Source organism: Sinocyclocheilus rhinocerous, unplaced genomic scaffold (assembly GCF_001515625.1).
Source record: "Sinocyclocheilus rhinocerous isolate Xijiao unplaced genomic scaffold, SAMN03320098_v1.1 scaffold773, whole genome shotgun sequence".
NCBI classification, from domain to species: domain Eukaryota; kingdom Metazoa; phylum Chordata; class Actinopteri; order Cypriniformes; family Cyprinidae; genus Sinocyclocheilus; species Sinocyclocheilus rhinocerous.
Window position 1 is genome coordinate 328,742 of NW_015642873.1, and position 12,257 is coordinate 340,998.

The 12,257-nt window shown below is 35.9% G+C and overlaps 1 protein-coding gene across 1 annotated transcript in view; it reads left to right on the top strand.

The window, feature by feature from the left end:
- LOC107756921 (type II inositol 1,4,5-trisphosphate 5-phosphatase) overlaps window positions 1-12,257 on the top strand; it is a 60,676-nt gene that overhangs the window by 6,197 nt on the left and 42,222 nt on the right. The window contains exons 5-6 of the mRNA XM_016574250.1: window positions 1,946-2,083; window positions 6,127-6,202. Coding sequence (XP_016429736.1) covers window positions 1,946-2,083; window positions 6,127-6,202 — 214 coding nt within the window. The remainder of the gene's footprint in view (window positions 1-1,945; window positions 2,084-6,126; window positions 6,203-12,257) is intronic.

A 12,257-nucleotide genomic window follows, 5' to 3' on the forward strand; every position in this document is an offset into this window, starting at 1 on the left:
ATGCAACGCAACGTGTAAAAAGACAGTATAAGTCATTATAATCTGTAATTATGTCCCCACTGGATGCAACAAATGCTTCGTTTGTAATGGGTTTTAATGTTTTTGTCTCGTCGCGCCGGGACATACGGAACAACAGTATGGTAGGGGCGTAACATTTCCGTCTCACGTTTGAGGTATTCGGCCAATCACAATGCACTGGATATCTGGCCAATCAGAGCACACCTCGCTTTTTCAGACCGATGAGCTTTGTAAAAATCGACGCGTTTCAAAAAGGCGGGGCATAGAGGAGAAACAATAATGTACAGTATGTGGAAAATAATGTGTTTTTTTAACTTTAAACCGCATAAACACATTTCATTACACCGAATACACAAAATAATGTTATTTTTAGCAGCATCATATGACCCCTTTAAGGATGCATTAAATTGATCAAAAGTGACATTATAGCCATTTATAATGTGACCAAATATTTCTATTTCAATTTAATGCTGTCATCATCATAGAAACCTAACAAATAAAATGTACCACAGTTTTCACAAATAATAAGCAAAATCAGTTTTTAATATTACTAATAATAAATAAATAAAATGCTTCTGGAGTAATGGCTGCTGAAAATTCAGCTTTGCCAACACGAGAATAAATTCCGTTTTAAAATATATTCAAATGGGGAAAAATGTTATTTCAAATCTTAATAATATTTCACTATATTATTGATTTTACAGTGTTTTTGATCAAATAAATGCAGCCTTGGTGAGCAGAAGAGACTTATTTCAAAAACATTAAACATCTTTCTGACCCCAAAACTTTTAAAAGACTTTTGTGTAGAACTATGTGGTTTTTCATGTTGAGTAGTACATTAAATGAAGGGGAATCCACATGGCAGTGATGCAGAAGAAAACGTTGCATTGATACCATCCATAGCAAACCTGCCAAACGTGTATCCATTCATGCTAACGAAATTCTGAAAGCCATTCAAAGACATCAGCTGACTGGTTCTGTCATTCATTTACCTGGTAAAATGGTACTTTTGGAATCATTGCGTAATAACAGGGACGCCCAGCTATACAACCTGCGAGTGCTATATATATATCTTCACAAAATAAACTGAGATCATCTATAGCTTATTCAGACTGAAGAAGCTAAGCAGCCAGTGTGCTCAGACAACTCTCAGACAACAGCTAATTCTAGCAAATACACGTTAAGGAAGACGAGAGAAAGAATAAGATTGCGGAACAGAAGGGTGTGAGAGGCGGAGTTTGAGTTTAAAAAAGAAGGTTGTCTGCTTCTATTCAGTTTGTGGCTTTTAAGATACAGAATAAGTAGCTGTTTGCTCTAATGATTGTGGATCTACAGTGCATTTTCGTGATTTAAAGATGAACGCTTGAAAGTAATTTCATCTGACGCCTCGAACTAAAGTCAACAAGGTCTGAAGAGGAAATATGCTTAGGCTAAGTGATGTTTAACAGATGCTAGAAGGACCTTCATCACTTGAGCGCTGATGACGAGTATCAGGGGCTCAGCAGATGTGCTCATTAACCGGAAGAATATTAGAAATTTGCAAGGTAAGCGGCAACACGGTTGTACTGTAGATAATTTGTGGTCGTATAGAAACTCAGACACCAGCAGCCACTTGCTTGCAAAGGGAAGTTAGAGCTCGTCTGTGTGATTAGATGTTGAAGTTAGTGTGAAATTACGGCTAATAGTTTTGAGAGAGAGAACGGCAGCAGAGGAAAGAAGAAAAATACAGTTCCTTTTTGCCTTTCTCAGAATATACAGTACATAGAAATGATTGATGTTCTTAGAGGCAGTAATCAGCTAAGAGTTAGACTCATGTATTCATAATATCATTATTTTTTTCTATGTATTTATCACTTATGTTTTATCCTGAAACTGGAAGTTTAATTCATCTATGTAAAAACAATAAATTAGTCTTCTAAAATTTTAGATGTCTGTGAGCAGTATCCGAAGGAAGAACCAAAATTTGACTGGCTCACTAAGTACCGTAAGATGTCAAAAGGAGCTCGATCACTAAGAAAGTCAATTGGAGCAACGACTGTCAAGATGAGACAAATGAAGAAATCAGGTAAGCGTTGCATTTGCCACCACAGGAATTAGATACATTTTAAAATACGTTCAAATAGAAAACAGATATTTTAAATAGCAATTTCACAGTATTATAGTTTTTACTGTATTTTTTGATCAAATAAGTGCAGCCTCATAAAAAAGCTTTACTTGCACATGTTCATAACATGATGTACTGTCACTCATATCCTAAGAAGATGGTGTGCAAAGACTCCAGTGAAGCATGAAAACTTATTTACATGCTTTTTTGTGTGTAGAGCTGGTCATTTTAAATCGGGTAAGCGTTGCATTCTTCCAGTGTAACACATCATTACAAATGAATATGCCTGTTTGACAAACTCCACAAAAAGTGTTTTTTGGAAAAACTTTACAAAAGTCCATAAAGTAGGTTCGACATGGACTTGTGGTATGTCTCTGCTCTGTGTTAATTGGTGATAAAAACTGAATATTTGCTTACTGTACAGTGGTCTCTATAATCATCCAAACACTGAAACCCTTACAGAAGAAACGTGGTCGTTGCTCTTTCAGTTTGCATGAAGTTGCTTTAGTAAACAGACCAGTACATCCACATGCCAGCACTGCGTCATCAGCACTGTTTTATAACCTCAGCGAAACCACGAGCTTGTTAGATCATTAGTAATCATCTGTATCTCCTGTAGAAATGCCAGAGAAATCATCATTTTATTAACCATTAACCGTGTCACTCTAATATTGCTTACATACTGATGTAGTATTCATATTTTGAATTGATATTTTAAGTTTTTGTTTGAAACTTTTGTTTAGCCATTTTTATGTTTTTGTCATTTTTATCTTTTTAAAAAAAAAAAATCTATTTGGCTTTATTTTGTACAATTTTAGTATTTGATCTTATTTCAGAATTATTTCAATTAACAAAAATTATTTTTGGTAGTTTTAAAGGGGTCATATGATGCGATTTCATTTTTTCCTTTCTCTTTGGAGTGTTACAAGCTCTTGGTGCATAAAGAAGATCTGTAAAGTTGCAAAGACTAAAGTCTCAAATCCAAAGAGATATTCTTTATAAAAGTTAAGAGTCAGCCACACCTACCTAAAACGGCTCGTTCTAACACGCCCCCACATGTCTACGTCACAATGTGGGAAGATTTGCATAACGCCGCCCAAATGTTCACGCAAAGAAAGAAGGCGTAACTTTTATTCTCGCTGTAGTATTGTTGTTGCGCCGCCATGTCGTGAAGGCGCTGTGTTTCGTTGTGAAAGCAAATCGCTCCGGCCGGATAGGGCATCATCACAATATGGTAAGGGGAGTAACATTTCTGTCACACGCTTGAGGAATTCGGCCAATCACAACACACTGGATAGCTGGCCAATCACAGCACACCTTGCTTTTCAGATCGATGAGCTTTGTAAAAATCGACGCTTTCAAAAAGGCGGGGCATAGAGGAAAAATTGAATGTCATTCAATTTTTGTCAAATCCAGAGCATTGTTCAGGGCTGCCGTTCCCAAAAGCTTTAATGCTTTCTTATGATACTTTTGGGAAACGCAGCCGTTTGAATGCACTGTCAGAAGTGAGTGAACGATCTCTCTATGATTGATTAGTTTTGTCTTGCAACATTTGCGTGTCCAGATGAGCAGGAAAATAGTTCTATCCTACACAATTACTCGCTAACAAAGGTTATTCGTCCAATTCAATGCATATTGTACGTTTTTTTTTGTTGTTAAATTAACAAAATCACTGGTAAATAAAACACACCTTAGTATCGATATTTTTTGTTTGAGTATCGATACTTTCGATACTCACGTCAGTATCGATATATATCGATACTTCGGATCGATACGCCCATCCCCAATATTAGCACGATGTTGGGTTTAGCTCTCCTGTGAATTGCTGTTATTTACGAGGATGAAAGATTAATCTACAAATTTGCGTCCTTTGGATCGATACGCCCATCCCTAACGGACACACACAGCACCCCCAACCGAAAGCATCTTCCCGCGCCCCTGCAAAATAATGTTCTTTTTAGCAACATCATATGACCCCTTTAATAAAAGTTTTAGATAACAGTAACAACACTGTCCTCAAGCACACTTTCTACAATATAAAGTGTTTTCAGAATTAATATTTGCAATATAGTTGTATTACAGTTGGAAGGAAGATAACACTGGAATTTCGGTGTTATTATGTTATTATACAAAAGTTGGCTGGAATAGTGAAAACATTATTAGCTAGTTGAGTCTAATTCTCAATCGATTGCTTTGTGTTAGACCGCTCTAGTCTGCAAACTGGAAGCGTCACGACGAATTCTACTATGGCGAAGGCTGTGCTCATGAATAATAATGAAGTGACGCCAGCGGCCTATTTGATTGGCTGCAAAGCTGACGTAGGTAAATGAGCGCTTGTGAAGACTCGTGACTGGACGCTAGAGGAAGGTTACGAGGTGACGTCAGTATGACTTTATTAATATTCATGAGCCAAACCTTCAGCATAGTAGGACTCTGTGCCAAAAGCTATTCAAATGAAGTCGAGTCGGTCCGTCTGTAACTACAGTCAGAATGCAAAAACAGGGAGATGTCTAATACGACTGGATTAAATGGTAAGAAAAGTGCTCTCGGTTAGATATAAATTTAAACAAAGTAAACCGATAACTACAGAGATCTCATTATGTATATAAATACGAACGTCTTTTCTATTAGTTCGGTTTGACAGGAACATTCCGAGTAGACATAAAATAACTCGGTTCTTCTGGTGAAATGCTGTTCTTTTTTTAAAACTCTTAATTCATCAAAGAATTCTGATAAAAAAAATATTAAGCAGCACAACTGTTTCCAAAATTGATAATATATCAGCATATTAGAATGATTTCTTTAGAATCATGTGACACTAAAGAGACTGGAGTAATGATGTTCAAATGTTCATGCTTTGCATTAGAGAATTACATTATATTTTAAAGTATATTAAAACAGAAAACTATTATTTTAAATTGTAATACCGGTAATACTGCACAATATTATTGTTTTGTTCTGTATTTTTCATCAAATAAATGAAAAAAAAAATTATAATAATTTTCACAGTCTTTGTGAGACATTGGATTGTAATGGATATAAATTTTAACCTAAAATCTTGATGTTAAAAAAAAAAGTGTAATTCAATTGTTTTTTTTGTTTTGTTTTGTTTTTTCATTTGGACCGATGTCTCCTCACTTTCTACTTCATGAGTGTCTTTTCGAAATTTAAGCAGGGTATCTAGTCCATTCCAAGGTCACAAAAACGACATATTCATCAGAAATTAATTTATAATATCAAAGTGTTTAATCAAAAACATAATGGGCAGGTGTGTCTATTTAGTTTATTACAATTGCAATGAAACAGAAGTAGCAACAGATCTTGTCTTCTGTATTTTGACATTCATCTGAGTGTAATAGATTATTTGTTTGTCGTTTCAACAAAAGGTCCAGTTATGACATTTGGATTAAACATTACAAAGTCAAAAAAAGGGAACTTGTGCACAAATAAATTATACTGTAAATTTCATGCTGACTTTAATCAAGTCTTCATGTTTCTGGCTATGTCTTTCTTCATTGGCATTGAAACATGTAGCTTGGCGCCAGCATAGTGCAGGCCAATATTAGCCAGTCAAAGCTGTATAAAGGATTTGTTACCAAACTTTATTGTGTTAATGCAGAAACCATTGTTGCCAAACCTTTCCTTTGAAATTTCCTGCCGTGGATGAAATAGTTTTGAGGAAGCTTATGTTCGTTTTGGTCCCTCCCACATTCCTCTTTTCTACACCCTCATGACTTCTGATTCATGATGGCACAGTAAAACTTTGACCTGTTCTGCTCCGCTTGTTATCAGAGGAGATAATTTCTTACAAATTGCTGTAGGAAACTCGCTTTTAATACGATCAGGAATTTGAGTGCTAGAAAAGAGCTGTAGGACTCACAGTTCCTGAAAAACTCTCCCCTGAAATTATGAGATATCTGCCTTGCGTTTAAGTGCTGTTTATGTAATGCTGTAGACTAATCTGAGTTGAGCTTTGTCTGTGAAATCTGTCTCCACTTTTGCAGAAAGAGCAGACGCAGCCAACAACAGCGGACAGAAGAAAGAGGACGAGCGGACCAGAGGAGACGGTGTGCATGAAAGGTACATTCCCCACTTTATTGCAGACACAGTTAGCTCAGGTCATTTTTATGTTGTTTTCGTAAAGGCACACACACTATGTGTAGTTATAACAATTCTACTTCTCCTGGCTGTTCCTGATTTAAACCAGGGCTTGTCAGCTGTCGGCCTGTGGGCCAGATTCAAGCTCGTCGATCAGTTTTAGTAGACTGTCCTATTGATTTAGATGAAATCACTGCTGCCTGATACCAGAAACCAAACTAGCTACTAGACTTATACAGTATATTTTCAGTTATAGTAAATATGTTTTCAAAGCATGAATCGGCACAATTAGTTGTTTTTTATATAATGTTTAAAGAAAGGGTCAATGTACGCACATCCAAAAATGTCTTGGCCAGGTGCAAGATCAAAAGGTACATCAAATAATAGAAAAAAGACGGCAATGGTGTTGGTTTATTTTCAGTTATAGTAAATATGTTTTCAAAACATGAATCGGCACAATTAGTTGTTTTATTTCATGTATAAGAAAGGGTCAAAGTACGCACATCCAAAAATGTCTTGGCCAGGTGCAAGATCAAAAGGTACATCAAATAATAGAAAAAAGACGGTGTGTTTGTCTGACGAAGATCTTTGACCGAAACGTTGCTATTTTGAACTTTTTTGAATAAAGGGAGAATAACGGTGTGCAGATGTTTTTCTATTATTTTATTTAATGCATAGTCATTCATGGCGACAATTTGCAGACAACTCTTCAGTCATTAAAACGTGATCACAACAATTTGAAACCATGTCAACAACGTCACAACAATTGAAACCGTGTCATGTCAGCTCACGTGTGCAATGATGTGTCATATTCTATCAAAGAGAAATCAATGACAACAATAAAAACTTTTATTCTCTTTTAGCATTATTTTAAACATTCTTACCCAGTGTAAAATTATCACTATGGTTTTGTTTTTTGAAGTAAAGTTGATAAAAATCTGTTTGTTAGTTAAAAGTGTGAGTTGTGAGCAGAGAGTGTGAAGTCATATTTTACCAAAAATCTTAATAACTTAAAATAATACTTTCACATTGTGTTTATTTTAGTGCTGTCAAAAATAGCGTGTTAATGCAGGTGATTAATTTTTTCAGTTTAACGCGTTAAAAATATTTAACGCAATTAACGCAGGGCTATAGGATTGGTCACCTCACTCACAACTGCGATTAAAGCTGCCTTAAAACTGTGCATGCATGTAATATGTTATGTTATGGTTTAAGAACATGTCTCTGAAATGGTTTTCAAAACTGTCCTGAAGCAGCCCAGCACTGTCTCCCTCATCTAACACACCCGATTTAACTCGTCAGCTCATTAGTAGAGACTTTAAGACCTGAATTGGGTCAGAAAAGGTAAAGAGAGTTGAGAGAAAATACAGTGCGTGTTAGATCCACGTCATGTTCAGCAGCGGCAACTCTTAAAAGGGTCATATGATGTTGCTAAAAAGAACATTATTTTGTGTATTTGGTGTAATGAAATGTGTTTATGCGGTTTAAGGTTCAAAAAACACATTATTTTCCACATAATGTACATTATTGTCAGGCAAATAACCTACTAATAACCTGTGCAAATAAATTACCAATGGTTAAATATTAGGGGTGGCTCGATACCATTTTTTCAGAACCAATCCCGATCCGATACCAAAAATTCTGAATAACGGACGATACCGATACCGATCCGATACCAGCGCAGTTTTTATAAAAATCAGTGTAGAATTTCTATACCTCAGCGTGTTGACCTGATCATCACTCTTTTGTGTGTTACACACAATCTACTAAATATAGACAACTTCATTATAAAGAAAAGTAATTATTATAAAGAAAATGAAAAAATATATAATCATAATCTATGACAAAAATACTATTATAAACTAGGTTAGTGGATAATTCAGTAGTAAAAGTTACTCTAGAAAAATCACGAGTGCACAATAATTTTATAAAATCTAAACATTTAGTGAAAAAACATTATTTAGTGGGGAGCAAATAAAAGTAAATAGGTGTAGGACTAAATCTGGTAAAATGTTGCTCACGTTGCACATTGCTCTTTGTATTGTTGTAAAATACATTAATGAAAAACAATAAATATGTGTATATAGAAATATATACTATAAAATTAAAAGACCTTTCTTTTAAATGTATAGCACAGTAATGAGGCAGCAACATATGATAGATAAGATAGAACAAGAAAGGCTATTAATAATCTTTCATTGCGCAAAAGTATTATGATATGAAAGGCTCAATACAGAGCGGCACAAAGCGCTTATGCGCATCCCGTGCGCAGAATGATGCGCTTGAAGCAACCCGGAGTCACCGCGCGCAGCGCTCCGCATAGAAAAGTTCAAAGCACAAAGTGAAGAGATATTGATGCATAGTGTATTAAATCTGTGTGATAGTTTGAGTTTTACATTTCAGTTACTGTGCTCGTGAAGAACAATTCATAGTGCTCTCTACTCCAGTCTTGTGATCTAACAGACACCCGGTAGAAAGTAACGTGATTTAGAAACAGCACTAAACTCCAGCGAGATAAAGTCCTTTTATGCAAAACCATTGATCTTTATCTACAGATCAAGTATAATTATAGGAACACTGAATCATCTTGGTGAGAGTTTTATCGTCTTGACTGTCGTAACCAAACGCGACGCGCAGTTTGAACGCTGAATGAAGGATGACTGACAACTGCAGCAGAGAGGAGAGTTTAAGTGAACTTGACTTAAATATTCATCTGTACCTCACATTATACTACGGAACGGCTTCAGAACACTTGGAATATAGTGCACGAAAACTTTATTGTGCTTTATAATTATTTTGTGCCTTTCGTGGGGCTTAACAATAACCCAGAATTGTATACGCACAATATCGGATTTGGATCGGTCTCGTCTGACCGATACCCCGATCCGGCAGAAAATGCCAGTATCGGAGCGGCACACCTCTATTAAATATTAGGGGGGGAAAAACTATTTTATAGGGACATCAGTAGTGTTAGTATCAGTGATACTGGCCTTCAGTCATAAAAAAGATGGCATTAAACAAATATAAAAAATATACTGTCTTTATGTTGTTTGTACATTGATCTGAAGATTGAATGTGAAATTATTGCAATATGAAAGTATATTTAAGGACTTTAATGTTAGGTGGGATTAATTGCGATTAATTTCAGAAAAAAATGTGCGATTAATTAGTAAAAAATTTTAATTGATTGACAGCACTAGTTTATTTACATTAATTGACATTACTTTTTATTTGTTTTGTTTTTGTTTTGTTTAGTTTTTTTGCTTTTCAGACAATTAAATCTTAATCTGTCCTTTCAAGAGGAAATTGTTGCATCTGGATGTAAAATGTTGCTTGTTGTTTCATCATATGGGTGGAAGAAAAAAAATCAATTCACATATGAATTGCGGTTTTGTCTTCTACTACTTTCACAAATTTCAAAAATCTATTTTAAGTTTTACATTTTTTTACTTTGCTGTACTACTGAATGCTATTGGCATGTTAGAGTATTAAAGGTTCCTTATTGTACACCTTTCTGGAGTTTTATTTGAGGTTTTGATGTCCTTAAGAATATATATATTTGCGGTATAAGTACCAAAAACCATCTCAATATATTTTTACAGCTCCTTTCTCAGGAGCTCTGCTGAGAACAGGTCGATTTTGGTCTGTCTAATTAATATTCATGAGCCTCTCTTCTGATTGGCCTGTTGTTTTCTGAGTGACGCACGGCCAGGCCAACCACAGGTAACTAGAGTCAGCGACGTCACAGCGCTAGCAGGAGGCAGCAAAACAAAGGGGACACTGGAGGCGGCCCATTCAAACCAGCGCAGATTCGGCTACATAAGGAGCTTAAAATATCATCTTCTTGTGATGTTGGGTGCCAGAATCGACGTAATACAGCCTCAAATTAGAAATTTGATCGCATATCTGCTGCCACTGCCAGACAAAATACCGCCGACGACAGCTGTGGTTAAACGCGATAAAACGAGCAGACTGGACAGAAACGATCGTCAAAAATGCTTGCGTTTGCAGCGCACACTTCTTATCAGAAAAGCTTTAATAAAGTATTGTCTTTTGTTGTTATGGGCGTGTCTACAGATTTCTTGCCATATGTCTGTTTCTTGCATCTCACGACTATGTTGTGTATGAAATAATGTCTGTGTGCATGTGTGTAAAACAACAAACTGACGATTCATATATAATCATTTGTAATTGTATATACATTGTTGTGATTAATTGTGGCTGGAACAATAATGTAGCTGTAAAAATAGTTGCCTGCTGAAATTGAAATGTATATACATCTTCATCATGACTAGATAGACACGGTGAGTTTGTCTTTACTATACACGTTAGATGTGATAACCTCATAGTAACAATCCTGTCAGATCGTCCATCCTTTGAGTGAGAGTGTAACGTTACAGGTCGGCCGATCTGGTTTCGTGGTTAAAGTTAACCTTTTCGACATGTTTCCGTGTTGTCCTTGCTCAGCAAAAGCATGGACGCGAAGTTGTCTGGGGGTTTGGCAAAAGGAGAGTGGGACGGTGGGCGGTGCTCGGGGTGGTGACTGAAGGCAGTGACTGTGTAGTTCTGACGTCAACTTTTTACGGAAGTCACAACGGTTCGTGAAAAATAGCTAGAACTTTAAGCAGGCTGTGTGAATTTTACTGTGGACTGACTGTTTTGAAACTTATATGGTAGTTAAATAGCCCCTAGACCTCAGTAATCGTGAAAAAAGCCAGGAAATTTAAGTTTTGACAATATGGGACCTTTAAAGAAACTTACATGAATGAGAAAATAAAGAATGGGATGTGTTTGATGGTAAAATCAGCTACTATACTAAGTACAATAAGCCGCAATGACGTGCTTGCGCTGATGGACACACATCCAAACCACACGTATAGAAAGCCCGTGTTCTGACGATTTGTGCTACCTGCTCAGATTGTGCTACCTCCCATTAAAAAGATAGGTAGCACAAATCGATAGTTAAAAATGCTACCTATCAGATTGTGCTACCAGCATCTTATTCATGTGGTTTGAGGCTTTTTTAATGTCCATACCTACCCCTACCCTAAACCTACCCGTCCACACCTACCTTTACCCTAAACTTACCCTTAAAACAATGCAAATATATTTTTGGTAGCACAATCTGATAGGTAGCATGTTTCGTCGGTACACCGGCTCTCTCAGACAGCATGCAATCCCAAATTCAGTTCTTTTTCGCAACTTATTGCACTTGAATGGTCAAATACAGACACAGTTATGCCAAAATGTGCCATTTTGTAGTATTCGTGTAAACACAGTCTGCCATGTTCTATGCGAATGTAAACAGTTAGGAGTAAATTGGATGTTTATCAGTATATTAGATCCGCACATTTGTTCTTAAAGTGACAGCAACCTAATAAACTGTTGCTGTCTGTTTTATTAATGTTTTTTCATTAATGCATCAAACAACAAAAAAAAGAGAAAATCACTAACTGTTTTTGAATGAATGACTTCATTCATACAATGAAGACTATGCAGTATTTTTACATTTGATTGTTCAATTTAGTATTTCTTACTACATGTTAAATAAACCTTGGTTACTGTACTGAAAAACTAATTTGTATATTTTTTTCTATTGTATGGGATTAATTTTTTGTAATTTGCTTCTTTGTTCTTATTTTTAATAGCACAAATAAAATAAAAATAACTAGGGCCTATATTGTGATAAATATATCTTTATCAGGAAATATTGTGAAATAAGATTTTGGTCACATCGCCCCACATAGTCCTATAGTAGATCAGCTTCTGTTTCTACAAAAGAAGCAAGTGGACAGTTGCATTTACAGTGAAATGTCGCAGTTTTGGCATTTGTTTTATAATATTGAGTTTCAAGGTTTACATTTACTTCAGTGTGATTTAAAGGGTGACAAACTATTAAAATATCTACTGCAGTCGTAGATGCAAACTCCTCACCTTTCAGTGACAACTCACTTTTTTTTAGATCAAAATAGGTCACCAATGAAATTTGCTTAGATCCAATGAGAAAGTGTTTTTATGAGGGGGAGGGAGGGAGGGA